The 19,265-nt window shown below is 39.0% G+C and overlaps 2 protein-coding genes across 2 annotated transcripts; one reads left to right on the top strand and one right to left on the bottom strand.

Annotated features, from left to right (window-relative positions):
- Nucleotides 1-7,026: 7,026 nt before the first annotated feature.
- LOC140574526 (uncharacterized) lies at nt 7,027-12,808 on the top strand. Its single transcript, XM_072694371.1, has 4 exons — nt 7,027-7,165; nt 10,030-10,167; nt 10,808-10,934; nt 12,267-12,808. The coding sequence occupies exons 1-4, from the start codon at nt 7,027-7,029 to the stop codon at nt 12,526-12,528; spliced, it is 666 nt and encodes a 221-aa protein (XP_072550472.1). The 3' UTR covers nt 12,529-12,808.
- A 1,702-nt stretch (nt 12,809-14,510) lies between these two features.
- LOC140573819 (protein NATD1) lies at nt 14,511-18,897 on the bottom strand. The gene is made up of 3 exons (XM_072693393.1): nt 18,671-18,897; nt 18,402-18,520; nt 14,511-15,440 (listed from the first exon to the last, which is right to left on the bottom strand). Exons 1-3 carry the CDS (start codon nt 18,843-18,845, stop codon nt 15,324-15,326), a joined length of 411 nt encoding a protein of 136 aa, XP_072549494.1. The 5' UTR covers nt 18,846-18,897; the 3' UTR covers nt 14,511-15,323.
- Between the last annotated feature and the right edge of the window lie 368 nt (nt 18,898-19,265).

The following is a 19,265-nucleotide window of genomic DNA, read 5'->3' on the forward strand; positions in this document are numbered from 1 at the left end:
TTCTGTCACGTGTAAACAGAGGAAGGCGTGAGGGAGATAGACTGAGAGATGAAAAACAGAGAAAATGTGGGCCTGCTTTTCCCTCTTGCTGGCATTTGTGGTCCTACATGCCGTCATTCTTTCCACAGGCCCAGGCTAGCATGATCTTTGGAGAACTTCTGCCCCAACAGCCGAACTCCAGAATGAATCAGACCACATTGCCGAAGCTAGGCTAGGCAGACTTGGGCCTGACTGCAGGGTCAGAGCATAGAGTAAGGATGAGTCCTGGCAGGAGGAAGGGATTTGTACTGGCGTTCTTTTTCAGACTATTCATCATCCAGTACTTTCCTTTTTTCTCTGGCACAGGCCCGGGACCTTTTGCTAGAAAAACAGGCCCCAACTGCTATAGCAGATCCTGCATTGAGCTTAGTTACTTTGAGCATTTTCCTCCTGAGTAAAAATGACTGATGCCTGAAATGTATCCTAGATTGGACAAACATGCTGGAACATGCGGTGGACTGTCTATAAATGGGATAAACAGAATCAGGGCCTGTGGCCCATCCTGGCTCCCATTAAGGCTTTGCTGTTGGACATTGAGGTTGATCTGTCAGCGTGTGCAGCGTTTATCTATGGGATGTTCCACTGGTTGGCTTGGCCCGACTGATTTCGTCTCAGAGGCAGAACCCAGGGACTACAGAGATGTTTGGTATACAGTGTTGTTTTGATGTACCTGGATTGTTATAGTACATTGACTGGACCATGAAAGAACATGTCTGTTGTCACTTAACGGTGCAGCTGCCTCAGAAGTTTGGATCCTAGTGCCAGCAATTCCACTGCTACTCTTGACTGGGATTCCCCAGAAGAGTAAATTTCATTTGTTAGGAAAGTTCTCTCAGTTCCTTTCTTCAATCAGTTGACAGCACCTTGGATGCCACTGACCTGGACGCCACTGTATGCCGCACAGCTTCAGTGGAGTTTGGCATGTTCTGCATGGATTTCCATCAGGTGCTTTGGTTTCCTCCCACCCCCCAAAAACGCACATGGTAGGTGAACTGGTTATGCTGTATTGTTTCTAGTTGGGTGAGTGAAAAGATAGTGTGTGGCTCCCTGCAATGGACTTACCATAGATTAAGCTAACCGTAGCAAACAACTACATTCATTTCAAACCTGCCTGTACTGAATTAGCTACTAACAACATAATCTGGCTTGTTAGGCAAGGAAAGAAACATTTATTGGTAACACTTTACTGGGAAGTGTTCACAAGGCTGTATAACACTTACGTAACCCTTTGACGTAAAGTGAAATAAATATATTAAGGATCAATCATGGCCTCATGTGGGCCCTGGGCACAAACAATATATATATATATATATATATATATATATATTAGAGACACTCCTAGGCAGATGGGCTTGCTGTTTATATTAGATTTACAGAGGGAGGCAGGTCATGAACAGGTCATGTTATCTTTTACAATACCCGCACACAATGAAAGAATTGCCAATAAAATCAGAATCAATAAAATCAAATCTGTTTCTGTGTGAATCAATAACACTGTGTATAAAAGCTTTTTCACCCCAGACCACAAGCCAAGTGTACTGAAACTTCATGTATAAGGCAAGAATACTTAGTTATACTTTTCTAAAGTATATCTAGAGCAAAGGATTAAGTACCAGGAAGGCCAAATATACTTAAACTTTTCAGCATACTTGTCAGTATAGGCCAAGTAGAAATTTTGTTAGTATACCTCTGATAAGCACAGAAAAAATAAACTGCATACTCACTGTTTTTAAGTATGGTTTTTAGTATAACTGCTGCCTATAATTTCTGTAATACATTTCATACACAAGGCAATTTAAAGTGTGATACATAAAAAGAAGCAAAATAAAAATAGCATAAACATCAGTCTTCTCAATTGCAGTGAACACTCAAATCATTCCTATTACAATTTTTCTTTCCAAACAAAAGTCTACCTTCATCTTCAATTCCACCCTCCATTTTTCACAGGAATAATGAAATACTGCCATGAAATTATGTCACCCCCCCCCCCCCCCCTCCCCCTAATCTCTCCTTCTGTTGATATTCAGTATAATTGCTGACAGGCCGCATTCCTTGGTTTTATAGTAGCATGGTTGCCAGAACCTCTCCATCCAGATAAACCCTGATATACAGTATGCACTGTACCGGGTCCCCCAGTCAACCCCAATTAACACTATGATGTGTGTTTAGACATATTTTGCCTTTAATTTGCAGATAATAAGCCATAGCTTTTATCTAACACTAACAGGAACATTTTTGAATGCTGTTACTTTGGGGAATTGTGAAGTCATTGCCAAGAATATGCTCATATTCAGTATTTTCCCATTAATCATATATTGATAATATGTACAGTAGACCACTGCTGTCACTGTGAAAGTTCATACAGAATACAGAATACAGAATACAGTTTTATTAGTATAGGGATTTATCTTGGCAAATGTATGTTAGGTTTTTTTCTCGTATTTAGCGTATTGCGATTAAGTCATTGCTGCTAGGCTTGAGATTACAGCCACGTCTGCTCATTCCATAACCTGCCGTTAGGCCCATCCTTCATACTGTGTTTCATTCAAATTTGGCAGAAAGCATTTCATTGGCCTCTATTGTTCTTCCTCCCTCATGTATCATTGATTCATGGATGGACATTGCCAGTGTTTCCGTATTTCAGAGCGCTGCTCTCAAGTGTCGTATTCGGAGTACTTTAATCAGTCATGCTGACGTTCCTAACACTACACGCTTATGGGGAGGTATTTAGCATCATTAGTACTTCATCTTAACAAAAGTTATGCAGTTGCTACTAAAGACTGACGTAATTGTGTATTTGCTAATGCTAAATTTATAGCAACATTACTGTTGCTATACATGGAAATGCAGCTTCAGTGAAAGTTCTACTGGGAGACTTTAATGCTATGTCACATTTACCTTGATCACCAATCACCAGCTTCCACCTGTATTTATAAGACCTCTGCTTACACTCCTATATTGCTGAGTTTTTTTAGATGCTGCCGTTTCAAATGCTATCAGTTTGGTCCCGCCTTCCATGTGCAACGAGATTCAATTTATGTTATCTATCAAACTGTTGAAAATCGTCAAGATTTTATTCTTTTGTCAAGTTTTTACTTCTTGCACTCTTGCCTCTGGCTGATAAGAAACTGATGAGATCAGAAATACAGGACACACTGAATTTGAGGCCAATGTTATGCTTGTGTTTTCTAACATGCCCTGTCTGGCCATTTATGTGAGCTGAAAGAATGATTCCAATTATGTAACTTTATCAAATTTTTCAAATCTGAGCTGCAAATCAAGTAATAAATAAGACAGAGACTGAGACAGTAGTGGGACAGTAGTAGGGTTGTGCAATAAAATGTGCATTCTGTGTTAAAACAGTAGAGTGCAGCACAGGTTAGTGTGGTACTCTCATAGTTATTGTGAAATAAATAAATCTATGCAAAAACTGGGCAACAATGCAATGTGCAATTTATGCGCATTAATGTGCAAAGAGTCCAGTGATGTAGTGAGGTAGTATGTAGTGCAATGCTTTTACATTGTCTGGGATTCACATTGGGTGTGTGTGTATGTATATGGAGGAGTCCAGCAATTTAGTCTCTGCAGTTGAGAAGTCTGATGGCTTGGGGGAAAAAGCTGTTGCAGAGTCTAGTCGTGTTGGACCGGATGCTGCGATACCTTCTTCGCGATCGCAGGAGGGAGAACAATTTGTGTGAATGAAGGGTGGGGTCATCCTCAATGCTGCATTTTAATGCCCTGGTGGGGGGGGGGGGGGGGTATTTTTCTTAGTTTACATTTGTTTCTATCATGAAAGACAAACATTATACAAAATAAATAAAGAGCAGTGATGTGTAAGTGATGTTTACCGCCCCCTCAGGAGAAAACACAGCATAGTCAAGTCAAGTCAAACTTTATTTACTAAAGCACATTTAAAGAAGCCAACATACTGCCAAAGTGCTGTACAATTAAAATAAACAACAAAGATATAAAAACAACAAAACATACTAAAGACAATAAATAAATAGAGTAAGTAATATGACATTATTACTTTTTAAATATTATTTAACATTTGAAAACAAATAGATTAATAACATTTGAAAATGTAAATATTACTGGACATTTAAAACCTTTTAGAAGGAAAAAGCCTCAACTGTAGGTGACATTATTATATAGGGTGGTGGACTACTCCACATATTTGGGGCAGCTGCAGAGAAAGCTATGTCTCCTTTAGATTTCAGCCTAGAATGTGGCATGGCGAATAGCAACTCATTTGAAATTTGGCCTCAAAAGGTCAGAAAAGGTCATAGCAAAAGCCTCATAGATCTTTCATTCAGTAACAAAACATGGCAGCACACAGAAAGCGCTGATTCTACAGGGATCAGCTTTACTTGTCTATTTTACTATTTGCAGCTAAAGACATACAGACTTATACAGGTGTCTTGTTTCCTTCTTGGGGGCTTAACCCCTTAACTCAATAATAAAGGCTTATTACATACTAAAGTGTATAACTTAGTAACTACAGGGCCTTCTGTACAAACAGTTGAGGCTATTCTTTGAAAATAGAAGTCTATAGTAACCCTTTGGCCCTAGGTTGTTTAAGTTAAATACAAAATACAAATAAATAATAATACATATATTATATAATAACAATTATCAGCAGCTGCAACTGTTTCTTTACATGTTTTTGTAATGCTAAAAGGGGCTAAATCGAAGTTTACTACAATTACTACAATTCCAATGTGACTGGATGGTAGCGTCTGTGTTTTCAGCTAGCTAGGCAAATTCTGCAGAGATCAGTAGATTTTTGCTAAAAGTTGCAGGGAAACAACTGCCCAAGTCGTCAAGAGTGAATACGATTGCAGCTGAAGTTAAAGTGAAGCTGAAGTTAATTTCATCGAATGATTGTATGGCTTGAGTATTATCTTTAAAACATGAAGAATTGTTCCAGAGACATCCAGTTTCTAACCCTTTCCTTTTTGCACTAACACTACAAGCTGTTATTTATTTCCAGCACTGAATTGCGTAAGCACTCCAGCTTTACTCCAGCTCATCTCCTTTGAGAATAACATTATCCAAAACAGATTCAGCACACTTTCAGAACATTCGCATTACGTAAGCTCAAGCTCAAAAGTCCACACATGCAGGAGAACGAGAGAAACACTGGTTTCTGTTTTGGCTTGACGCCCATCTTCTATCAGCACTCATATTCCATAGATCCACTTTGTGGTTTATCAGTGCTTCTTTATAAATAGATGAATACAGAACACAAACAGAACACACACAGACACACACACAGACACACACACATATATATATATATATATGCACATATATATGCGCATAGCAAAACTACATCATTTTCTGCTAGAAGCTGCTGACCAATGTGAACTGAACAATGCATACACTCTTACAAATAACAGTTCCTTCAAAAGAAACCTGTCATGACAATAGCATGAGAAAATAAGTTCTACAACAGTAGCTGAATCCTTTTTGGTATTACATTCACCTTATTTTCCATTAAACAATGGAGTGGTCATCTTTATAAAGTTTTTTTTTTTTTTGGAATAGTAGATCTGTTGATATAGAGTAGAGCCACAGTGTTAATAAACATATAAGCAGTAGTAATATGTGTAGTTAGATGGTGTTACAATAATTAGAAGAAGAGAATTTCAAATCAATAAAAAAATATATAAATACATATATATATACATATATATATATATATATATATATATATATATATATATATATATATATATATATATATATATATCAGAAGTTGAAGGTGCTAAATCAAAAACTTAAACCATATGTCTGCTCTTAAGAAACCAATACCTGAACACCCTTTCCCAGAGAAATGGTTCGGTTATGAAGCTCTGGTGAAACAGATGTGTCGAGTGCTTGTGAGGCTCTAAGCTAGGTTAGCTTTTAGGCTAAGCGTAAGGTATAGGCCTCACAAGCACCACTGAAAGCTTCATTAGAGAGCTTCCCCTCCACAAAAAGGTGTGAGCACACTTATAGATGTTTAGGTGGATGTTTTTAAACTTAGCATCTTCAACCTTCAATAGATGCAGGTCCTCTTCTTCTTTGGATATGCAAAGATCTTTGTGTGCTCTAAATAGCTCTAAATAATGTTAAGTAGTCTGTTGGGATGCTGGGTTAGCATAGCCAGCTACTTTATGATTAGTTTCCACAGTACTCACCTACATCAGACTACATTCACTGAACAGGACAATCCATAAACCATTTGATACGAGATGGTCGTAAATTCACAAGAAACGCAACGGTGGAAGAAACTAGCTCTTGAACATGGGCGTGGCAGATTAAGGTGAATAGAACCTGTAATAAAAAAATAAGCGGAAGAACCATATACAGTAGGGTTTCTATTACAGCGAAGAACCCTCACCTTTAAGCGTGTGCAGAACCTCTTAGTTAAGGTTTTAAGGTTGTTGTTTGAAGAGGCGGAATAGTTCTTCTACTGCATCCCTCAAAGAACCCCTTTGACGCTTGTAGTTTTAAGAGTGTGGGTAGAGATTTGGGAGAAAGTGATGGGCTTGTCAAAATAAGCGATGAATAAAAGCTCTACTGCAGTAAACCTGTTTGCCTGATTCTTGTTGGTCTCAGTAGCCCCAACACAGACTCATAAACTTCACACGCACACACACACACACACGTGTGGATCCAAACACAACCCTGAAGTAGCCTCTCTTGTGACCTGCTCTTCGTAAAGTTCAGATTCAGTCATCTATCACATGCTGCTTAATCTCAGCCAGACACTGATGCAACTTATTATGGCTCTTTTTTTTTTTTTTTTTAACAATCTGAATAAAATGTACTGTTTATGCTTTTATGAGTCTGTGGAGTGTGTCAGAAGAACCCAGGTTGCTTCAGCTCCAGGTTTGCCTCTGCTGTCTGCTGTACCGTTATGGTGCATGAATACAAAAGCTGCCTGGGCTCACCAAAAAGGCCCAGATGTTTCACAGACCATTACAGTGAGAAGCAGGAATGCCGGGCCGAAGAGATGCTGTTACATCAAACGTTTCTCTGCTGGAGCCGAGCCCGATCGTGAGACCGCTGCCGGGAAAAAAATATGACTGCTCCTTCCGCATCACCTCTGTGACTGGAGTCCGCTCGGTGGAAGGCGGTCAGTGACTTTGCTGGGGCTGCCTTTGGGTCAGTGTGAAAATGCAACTGACCTAGAGTTGACTGAGCATTGGCACCTACCTCATTTATCTATAAGACCAGAAAACACTGAACAAACACCACTGACACAAACAGGAGCATGTACTTGGTAAGCTGTACCAGTGTTTGATTGGTTGGGGACCCTAGAACAGGCCTTGTCATGTCTTTTTCAGGACATTTTAAAGACAACTGCACATCTTTTGGAGGTCGTTGCAGAGCGTTTTCTTGGTGTGCTTTAATGAGAAGCTCTAAACTCCAGTCTAAGGTCAGTAGGTTGAATGGTGGCGCTGCCATGAATGGGACTTTTGCTCTATCATATACCACAGATGTTCGCTGATGGGAACCTTTTGTAATGCTCCTCAACATTGTGTGCAGTGTGGCAGGGCACATCATCCTAAGAAGCAAACTAAGCCACTGTCATTGGGGAACACCATCACCATGAAGGGGGGTACCTGGTCCACAACAATGTTTTGGTCCCAAGATTTATCAGCAAAGCATTGCACTGACCTGTACTCTTCTCAGCATTGCTCATTATCTGTGATTGGTCACTTGGTTTTGGCTCATCTGAGTACATGTTGTTAAACACCATATGGACAAAATTAATGGGACACCTGCTCATTCATTGTTTCTTCCAAAATCTAGGCTATTAAAAATGAGTTTATCCTGCTTATGTTGGAGAGGCTTTCTACTAGATTCTGGAGCATTTGTGTGAGGATTTGATTGTATTTAATTAAAAGCACATTAGTAAGGTCAGGATGTTGGATGATGATCACCACCCTACCTCATCTCCAACTCCCCATTTCTCCCCAAAAGTTTGGGATGGAGCACCATTGTTCCAGAGAACACGGGGGAACACCTTTCATTAAACATGGTACCAATAGGCTCATGTTTATGTGCTCCAGAGAGTCCTATTCTATTTGCAGTGCTTCTCTACAGGAACTAGACACGCTGTGTGTGTGCATTTGCACATCTGTGTCAGCAATGGGTGCAACTTAAAGTAGCTGAATGCATTCAGTACAAGGGGTGCCCACAAATATTGAGCATGTAGTTTACATGCATAAATATCAATGTTGTTGTAAAAATGCAAATGCCTTGCATGCAAAATTCCATGCATATACAATTTCATTTAGCTGTGTAATAAAATGTTGGAAGTGGACTTGGATTGACTATGGAGGGTTTTGAAATAAACTAATAAAGTACAGTACAGTATGTACAGTTGTGGTTTACATAAACTTATTATGGACATCAATATCATGGCAGAATGAGTTGGCAAAATAATACATACAAAATGTCAAAAGACATAAATGAGGCATTCAACTCTAAGAACACTGTACCATTTGTTAAGCATGGTGGTGGTAGTATCATTCTCTGGAACTGGAAGTCAAAGGATAAAGGAAGATGGAGGTAGGCATTTAGTTCAGAATTTTGCAGCAAAATCTTAAACCATCAGCTGAACAGTTGAAATGTGGACACAACTAGGCAATGACCCCCAAAACGCATCAAACTTGGTTGTGAAATGAAAAAGGCAGGTTAACATTAGGCATTTGGACTTTATGGCCTTGCCAAAGTCTTGACCTCAACTCTATCAATAATAAGCAGCCTGGGCAAACCCACCAGACTCCTAACACTACATTGGCCTGCATGTATAACAAGATTCCAATGTAATGTAAATATCTGGGTAAAAGCGTCACCCAAATGCCATGAAGGTAAATTTAGCAGGATATTCTAATGCAGCACCATCTTTCAGCCAATTACCAGCCTCCACCTGTGTTAACCTTTAATTACACACTGCTGCCTCCAGAGGTGACGTCAGGCCTCCCCACCCGCCACCAGTTTGGTCTCGGCGGCTGCCTGGGGGTGACGGGACCCACGCCAAAGACAATCAACAGTTTTAACTTGCTAAAGACTAATTTAATAAAATACTGCCTTTATGTCTCCAGAGTCTTCTTGTAGAAATATACATTTATGTTGAAAAAATATGTCAGATGTGCTTAACAGCTCAATTCTGCCAACAAGAGTGGTCAAATATCCAATATAATTATAAGTGGGTACATATTGTGAGCATAATTTTAAAATAAAGCCAAACATTTAAAACGTGTGCAACAAGCTCTCATTTAGTTCAGAACAGTTCAAAGACGTCACTGAAAGCCCAAAATTGCCACAACATGTATGTCCATGATAAGTGTATGTATATAACCTTCTGATCACAGCTCTACACAGTATGCACGATCTTGTATCAGTAGCTCAACTCTCCACCTCTCTCTCTTTCACTTAACTCTCTCTTCTTTCACTCTTAACTCCCTGTCCATTTGTGGAGGCGGAGGCATGGAGGGATGGCTTTTGGGGCTTAGGATACTGATATAAGAGCTACTCCAGACACGTTTCCTCATTGTAAACCACACAGCTGGATTAATCCAGGGCTGGGATATCACTGAGCAGAGGAATACACTCTCAGCACACTAAATCAGGTATTCAAGAGGTCAAAATGTACTTAGCCTGTCTATTTTTTTGCTGCTTGTCAAATCAAGTGTGATGAGGACACTGTGCAGAGTACATCTGAGGTTAAATAGAGAGTTTATGGATTTGATGGGGTTTGTTGGCTACATGGAAAGACCCTGGATTTAATGCATTACATAGCAGTGAGGTCCAGATATCTGACTAAGAGATAAACCCCTCCAAACTGGAAAGCCTTTTTTTTTTCTTGAAATGTGTGAAACATATGTTATTGCTGCCCAGTCAGGATGAACTCTCTGGCCAACAAGCCTAGCTGGGTTTTAACCGCAGTCCGTTTAGACCAATATAAAATCTGCACTGGCTGTTTCTCAGGATTACACAATTCCAATGACATCAATGTTGTTGTTTTGCTGAGGAAGATGAGGATGAGGAGGGCTCTGGCCCTGCTGTGGCTGGTCTCGCTATGTGCTGCACAGAAGAAGTGGACTCAGGAGATGTGGGAGCTCAAAGGTAACATCTTTCATTGTGCTGTTTTATTTTGAATGGGTGCTGAAAATGTTCTGGCTATTATATATTTATATATATAAATATATATAATAATTATTATTATATATGTTTTATGCCATACCACAAGATCTGGCTGAGGACAGAAATATTTACATGGACGTTGTCATTTGGGGGTGAACATATTTGGATTTTGGGATGGGCTACCAGAGAAACAACTGATCATTTGGAATGTAACCATTCCACCAGTTATATGCATACAATATATATGCAATATATTACAATCAAGCATTTTAAAAGCCTCGTCCTACATCCATTTACAATGTCATAGTTCATTTTTCCAGTTTTCTAATTCAATTATAATTAAACATGCTGCTTTTGTTACCCATTCTAAGACTTATATTACATAATTAACATATATGGACCACATTAACTCTGAACTGAACTGTACGGTGCAAAAGGTTTCAAAATCTGTAAACAGTGTTGATATATTAAAAGTGATTAATGTTTGTATACAGTTAAAATAACTAATAATGATGGACACCATTTCCCTTGCCTGTGCTCATGTTTGGGATCTACTCTACAAGCTTGGCTGAATGGTACACAAGTAAACTCAAGCAGTGATCCGTGTGTTCATTTCTTACAGACAAATCGGTTGGTAAAAGCTGCTCGAACCTGACCCAAGTGCTGGACAACTGGAAATATGCTATTATGTATCAGGTGAAGGATCTGTTAGTCAATGACCATGCTTCAGTCTTACCAGAATATGTAAGGTAAGTGAACACTTATCTTAAGTGTGAACACATCTATTTATAAAGGTTAAAGTATAGAAAAACACTGGTTAGTAAATGGCAAACCTTTTATTAAAGGAGAATTTTGAAATTTAGGCCAAATTTAGATACTTTTTTGTTTTACTTTTTTATTTGATTAAAAACCAATTGTTTGGTTGATTGTTATTATATATAGTAGTATATATAATCAGCATGCTTGCTCTATTTAAATTTTGCAAACACTGCAGTATTACTTTATTTTACATTTTAGTAATTTTTACCATTAGTATTTTTATACAGTGATTTCTCAGTAATTTTTGGGTATCATGTCTGTTCAAAATATAGGATTTGTTTTTTATTTTTTTATTCAAAGTGGTTAATAATCAGCAGTATTGACTCTGTGGCAAGGCTCATTACTGTAAGAGTTCCTGTAAAACTGCAGCATACAAGGTAAACTATATGTTAATCTATGTAGGAATCTTCAAATTAATATGGACTGTCTTTTATAAGCTTCCAACTTAATCTTGAACAGACACACACAAAAAAAACACTTTTGGCCACTACCAGCAGTAGCATGGTGCTAATATGCTATTAGAAACCTGCAGCTTGTAGAATGTACATTCTAGTATTATAGTATTTCAGGTGTTTTTTGAAGGCCTAGCTCTAACAGTGACAGTTCACCACTGCTTTACAGTGGCTATGATGGAAATATAGGGGTTGCAATGTCTAGTCTATTTCCAGTGTATTTCCTATCCAAACTGACTAGTGGATCTTCTTCAATGTTAATAGATCTGAAAAACCGTCTTCTTTGGGGACCGTCTTCTTTTTTTTTCACACAATGCTCTGCATGTACCTCTCCAGCTTGTAGGTATTCTTAAAAATACTTTTTAGGCTAAACCTTTACTGCAGAACAATCTTAAAACATCTCATGTATAAGACAGTCTTTATAAAAGACAGCAGAACTGTTTCCCTGTGAGTCAGCTTCTAACTGTGTTTATCCAGTGAAGTGTTGACGTGCAACAGAGCTAAGTGGGTACGATGAAGTCATTTTGGAGAACTGCTTTGCCACAGCCAACAGAACTTACTGAACTTTTGGCCTTCATACTGGAGCTCTGATTAATTACAGGAAAGCTTTTCTTCAAAGTAAGCTATGAATGATATTAGTATACCACCTAATGTACATACGTGTTACGAAGTGCATGGCAAATCTGGCCATAACCCATGACCTGACTTATGCAACGGCCCCTTACATCAGACATTGCACACGTGACTGTGAAAGCTCTCAAGTCTTAGATTTCATTGCTCACGCTGCTGCTGCTTCTGATGTGTGCCCAGGATCAAGCCCCTGTCTGATGCGGTGGGAGACCTCTACAAGCAGTTTGACACTTTGAAGGAGAACCTGGCTAAGCTTTCTAGCAAATTTGACAAAGTGGAGAGCTTTGTGGATGAGCTCCAGGCAGGAAAACTGCCCAGATCCTCGTTGCGGTTGGCTCCGCAGCGCCCAGTTGTGAGAGCCCCGATTCAGACACCAGCAAGAGCCTCCACAAGAGGACAGTGGGTCCGGAGGGCAAGAGCCAGAAGAGGCCCTGGTACTTAGTGGATGTTTCAAGCCTTCAAATGAAGAAACGATGAAAATATAAATCATGATTAGAACACATCACCCAAAATGCCAATGCTACCAATGCTATAAATGCTACTAGGTGGTCAGTGTCCGAACTGCTCACCATTGGTTTCTAATCTTTTGACTGCTAGGAGCTTTAGCACTTCTGGGTGGCGTATTGCAGGGAAGTCAAAAAAAGCTTTGCCAACCGTGTCTTTTTGAGAACATTATATACAAAATCAGCGGGGCTGACAACACTTGCTTATAAATCCTTCTTAATATAGCAGATACTTATATATTTACAATGAGATTTATACCAATGGACTTCTACGCATCAAATAGACCAAGGGCAATCATTTCTGGTCCCAGGGGGCCTCAGTCTCGCACTGTTTGATGCTTTCCCAGTTCAAACACAACTACTTAATCTTACAGTTAATAGACTGAGGTGAGTTTGAGCAGGGAAATCCCCAAATTGTGCTGGACTGCAGCCCTCCAAGACCAGACTCTTTCATATTTGGGTTTATTAGTGTTGTTTGAGTGGTTTTGGGTCATGATCGATGAAAAGCTAATTGCTTACACAGGATAAATAATTCACAGTGGGGTCCAAATATCTAAGACAACACTGAAAATCTGGAACCTGGAAATAGAATTTCGAATACCTGAAATCAAGAACAGACAAATGAAAATGCACTATTTCTACATAAATATTCCAACTGAAAAATATATGACATATATTTTATTTATATATATTTTTTGTCTTATCCCCGTCATTGAATCTTAGACGGCTCATACTACAAACTTCTCACAGATTTGACTCAAATTTCACACGAAAAATGCTGATCATATTACTCACAATAATAGAAAACAATGCCGAACTGCAGCCCTTTACTTGTGCTCTTAGACTTCTGGACCAGGAAGTAAGCACAATCTCTGCAGTAAACTACTATAACTATAGATTTTACAGATTTCCAATGATGTCAAAGACAGGGGACTGTCACTCCACAAGCTTCAGTTTTTGACCATTGCTCTGCTGATAAGGTCATTCTCGTTTCAGCTTTAGTTTCTTCTCGATTTACTGTTGAATTTCAGTCTTTCAATTCAATTTCTGAAATTCAGAAATTCGCCTCAAAATCCCAAAACATAATAGACCCATCCCAATTATTTCCTTCTGGTGCCTCTTGCATTCAGATCAGGTTTGTGTAAGCAAAGCCGCACAGTAGAATGGTGCACCAGCCCTCTAGTGTCAGATAAACTGTTCTGCAGGTTCTTTGCTCTAATCTACTGCACTTAATGTACTAATAATGCACTTCATTAGTAGATACTCAGCAAGCTGCTCAGAGGAGCCCATAGTTGCGAGCAGAGTGTTAGCATACAGTTTAAAGAGCTCGAGCATTCAACTGACAATTCTTAATGACAATGCTAGAAATGGCTAATCAGCCCTGAGAAACTTTCAATCCAATACAGTAACTATTCATTAATGTGCAGAAAATAATTTACACATTGAGATAATTTGCTATACCGTTTGCTATGTTCACCTCTTTTCACTTCTTAAAATTGTCCTGGTGTGCCCAAACTTCTGCATACACCTCTATGTATTTGAATAGTTCATATTGTGTATTTGAACAGGCACTGTGTAATGTTCAGAGCTTTGTGGAGGATATTGCCACATTTAGATGCACTAAATGAATTTAAGTCTGGTACGAATGGATCAATTGTATTGTAAGAATACCCAGAGCATGTATATATATTATATAATATTATATATATTCTTTTTCTAATGACAATGGTATATGCACAGCTACATGACTATAAAGTACATTTGTAAAACAACAGATAAATTGTGAAGCTCTTGAGTTTCTGGACTTTTTATGTAGGACTTTCAACGGGAAATCCCTATTAATAGCATGATTTACTCCAGGTTTCATTTTTGACAGTAAAACCAGTCTGTTTTAGATTCACATAAATGAACAGACATCTCATTTTCAGACAATAAGAAACAGATGTTTATGCCCTTTAGGGAGAGACGAGAGACTGACTGTGAGGATGTAGCGACTGAGATTAGGATTAAGGCAAATATGAACATCATTTATCACATTTTGTCATGTTAAATCCAGCTGCCTGTGTTGTCTACTTTGTCATAAATCCAGAGATCGCTTAGAGCGCAGAGATAGCTTAGAGTATCTAGGCGAATAAAAAAAGATTTGCACCTCCTTGAAAAAGTCCTTATCGTTTGTACATTAAGTTGCCACTATTGTCCAGTGGAATAATTTCAGAAAACTCCGACAACTGCTGGTCAGTCTCACATCTGTAGCGTTTCGCCAGTGTTTTTTAAGTGCAAAAGGCCCATAATCCATGTTTAACAGCAGAACGCGTTGTTCCATTAAGGGTGATATAGCAAGTACGAGCAGAGGATCCAGTAATTAAAAGCATGAATGTCTTAAGGTAGCCATCCATTCCTTTCGGTCAGTTTGTGGACAGATATGTCTTTAGCACTTGCGCTGTTCGTCTCCCCTCTGCGTACCATACGACTGTCCAAATCTGGGAAGTATTGAGGTCATTTGCTGAGCTCCAAGGGCTGTGAAACAGACGTGGCATTCATTAGCTCATCTACTGAATTAAACATCCGGCCTACACGTCCGGCAGATGGCTTAAAGGTAAGTGGCCAAAAAGTACGTTGACAAAGATTGGCTCTATTGCCTGCCCACATTTAAATCCAGTCCAGTTTATACAGGAACGACCTTACAGTGGCCTTATGGTTGCTGCAGCCTATAACACAGACAGCTCATGTAAATCTAATCTTCAATGTATGCCTGGTATCCAGACAGTGGGTTCTCGTCCACGTATTTTTTAATATACCAACAAGAGATGGTTGCTTTTAATCGTTCTTTCACCACAAAGTCCATTGCAGCCTGTAGAGGGAGAACAGAAAGAAATGCCTTTGTCATGTTTCAGTTTACTACAAGGATGAGCTAACCAAAGATGAGTACATATAGGAGACATTTCTGAAAAAACTGGGTGAGTTAAATGTTTTGCATAATTGAAAAAATAAATAAATGCACGATTTAAAAAAGACAAAATATATATAAATTTAAATAAATTAAAAATGTATCACACAAAACCTGAAACACAATCCCCAAAAATGTTTTCATCGACTACAGAAAGGAAAACTCTTCTGGCAAACGTTTAGACAGTAATCTACTGATACACACAAACTGCTATACACTTTCTGGAGTGACTTTAAAGGGGTCACTGTAGAGCTGGGCGATATGGGAAAATGTAATATGACCATATTTAAAGACATTTTTTTAATAATATACGATATTTATCACAATATACACGCGTAACATTTTTAAACACTGCTATCCAAATACTCTTCCATACCGGAGTACTGTGATTTTTACTCACAATATGCTGCATTTTTATTTAAGTAAGACTGATTACACTCTTTGTAATGAAACAATATCCACAATACACTGTTTCACAATACGCTAAAATATTATTATATTGCCCAGCTCTCGCTCACAGTACCGTTTCTACCAATGTAAGGCATTCGCTTGTGGGCTGGATGTACCTAAATTTGTGGAGCTTAACAAAACCGAACGACCGAACCGATTTATAACCTTTTTATTTATGTGGGATTTCTGTCTGAATATGGATACAACAGGTTTACGGTACGCCACTTCCACGTACCGAACTCTCGTTGTTCAGCTTTGTCATGGTACATGGTTTCATTCTGGGTTTAGTTTCAATACAAAGCACATTTAGCCTTCGCCCCTCTTTACACTAGTGTCTAATGTTTAATGGAGTCTTTAAAACGTATAGAGCTTTGACCTCGCACAGCCAATAATGGTAGGCCAGCTATTGCCATTCTGTCACTGTAAAATAGTAAAAATGTGCAGTTGTCACAGGGGAGCTCAGGTTTTCTTGAATCAAAATAACTCAAGCAGTTACAACCTTACTTTGGGCTGTTTGGTTAAATAGTTTGTTGCCTTAAGCAGTGGAGAAGTGAAACCTTGCTTTTTGCTGCTCTGGCAATTAATCCTCCAAAATCCAGCCCGCTGTAATCTATGGTTTAGGTGTGAACAAGCTTAACTGTTCAAAGGGTTAAAAGCTGCAGTCAAACAGTGGAGAAACTGTACTTCCGTCTTCAACTTTTGGTGAAATGGAAATCTCCATTACCCTTCTGCCCACTGTCCTGCCCTGGAGCCTTGCATTGATTCGTCCTCACCTCACTGCGTGACTATTCTTCTGACTGTTTACCTGCATGGACTTTATCATTCTCACTCACATTTCCATCTTATTTGGCTTGACACCACATTTCCCATTTTATTTCTCCTAATTCAGTTTTGTTTTATTGATTTTTATTATTATATGGTGTCAACCAGAGGAGGATGGGTTCCTTTTTTGAGTCTTGGTTCCTCTCAAGGTTTCTTCCTTTCAACCGAGGGAGTTTTTTCTTGCCACTCTCGCTACTAGCTTGCTTAAAAGAGGCTTGGACACAGATCTCTGTAAAGCTGTTGTAAAAAGCTCAATATAAATACATAAAATTGAATTTAACCGAACTGAAAATCAAGCAAAGACCAGAGGAAGCATGCAGGCAAGGAGAGGTGGGGGTGGGCGGGGGGGATAGAACCTGGGCTGATTTTAAAAATTAAACTTTTTTGGTTGTGGACCATATTTCCATAGGACCCTAGGTTTTCGGCTTTCTCAGCCCACAGGTGGAACACCGAGGCCCAATAAAGCCCACTTTTCTAAATATATACTTTCTGTTCATTGTTTCTGTTTCTCTGCACATAAAAAAGTCAATTTTATTGTATTTATAAATATTTTACAAGGGTTTAAGTATGTTTATATACTTCTTCAAATCTGAAAATCTTTACTAAGAATGACAAGTACATTTGACAACAAGTCTAGTTGATAATCTGCTGTTTTCTTGCCTTTAGCGCCTTGCTGGGCGATATGGTAAAAAATAATGTATCACAATATTTAAAGACATTTTCACAATATTCATCACGCTAGACGTGATGGCAGACAAAATGCATCAGTAGTGACGAAGTTTTAACCACTACCATCCAAACACGAGCCCATATTTTGTAGTAAATTACACTGTTTGTGATTAAACACGCAGTTGGTTAGTGTACCTGACTATATCCTTAATGTATCGATAAAAACTATTTTAAAAAAAATCACAATACAACAAAATATTGTCATGTTGCCCACCTCTACTTTAGTGTAATAGGTTGGGGTGTGTTCTGAAAGCAGTGTTGCGTTAGGATTAAAAGTTTGGGAATTTGTGTTTGACGCGGTCTGCTCTCTGTATTGGACAGCCCCTTTGTTTATGGGTTCTCAAAGACTTACCAGACCAAGACCAGGCTGTTCGGTCACCCTGAGAATTTTGGCCAAACTGGCCCTAAAGAGTTAGTTGTCCAGATAAAAGTAAACTGCCCCCTTGCCCATCTTGGACTAGCATGAATATAGTTCATATAGCTAACCATCTCAAGACCACCACTACTGTACTGTTCAGCAGAGCCGGCCCAAGGCATACTCTAATTACGCAGCCACTTAGGTCCCCACAGCCAATAGGGGGCCCCCAAGAGTATCAAAATATCATGATTGAAAAATATAATAATAATTACATATAAAAATGATATTAAAAATAACATTGAATAATAAAAAGAAATGGTATTACTGATAAAGGCTCTGGAGCTTCAGTGTATTGCACCCATATCTCTCTCTCTCTCTCTCTACGAAATGATGAAGCACCTGGAGCTGAGGTGGTGGTGGTGGTGGTGGTATAGGGGCCCCAAATGAAAATCTGCTTAGGGCCCCATAAAGGCTTGGGCTCTATATTAAGTCTCTACGACCTTTACCTTTGCCAGATGCGAGGCTACACCTTTCCCCCTGAAGGACTCTGGAACTAGGGTGGACAGTAAATGGACGTGGCTGTCAGTGTGGTAGCAGTACTTCAGCACCGCACTGTCCACCACACCTGTGAACAGGACAAATAGCCGTTTAAGCACGGGTCAGTTTCAGCATGTACCTGCTTCAGACACGGGAGGACAGAATCTTTAGAGGTGTAAAAAGCTCTTGGCTAGGCTAGTTAGTTAGCTAGTTAGTTAGCTAACGCCCCTCGCCTCACCTCCGTCCTCCAGTCTGAGAGTGAAGCACCGCCGCTGCCTGTCGTGAATCACACGGTACGGTTCGGTACTCGACCCGCAGAAGGGAGATCTGGCCAGAGTTCCTCTCCTCAGAGTCTGAGAGAGTCGGAGGTTACAGACGCGGGCTCTGGACACGAACATGTGCAGTCCCCCCATACTGCCGAAACCGCGCACTGCTGCTGTTGTTCTTCACCAAGTCAACGTGACCTCTTCATGCCGGAAACCAGGCAGTGCGTTCAGAGGGACGGCAGATGGCGCAGTAACACCATGCGTTGTTGTAAATGAATATTTGTGTATATATATATATATATATATTTTTTTTCTTGTAATTATTTTTTGTCGAATAAATAAAATATTAAATTATAAAAAATGTGCATTTTATGACTTGCCATGTTTTTTTATATTATATGATTTTAAAAGACAATTCAAAGAACTATTTTAATGTTCAATTGTTATTTACTTTTAAAAAGCAATTCGTTTTGGAATTTATTAGAATAAGTATTTTAATATTTCATTTTTCTTATATTTTTGTCAAATGAATAAAATATTAAATTATAACAAATATGAATTAAATTA

Source organism: Salminus brasiliensis, chromosome 12 (assembly GCF_030463535.1).
Source record: "Salminus brasiliensis chromosome 12, fSalBra1.hap2, whole genome shotgun sequence".
NCBI lineage: Eukaryota > Metazoa > Chordata > Actinopteri > Characiformes > Bryconidae > Salminus > Salminus brasiliensis.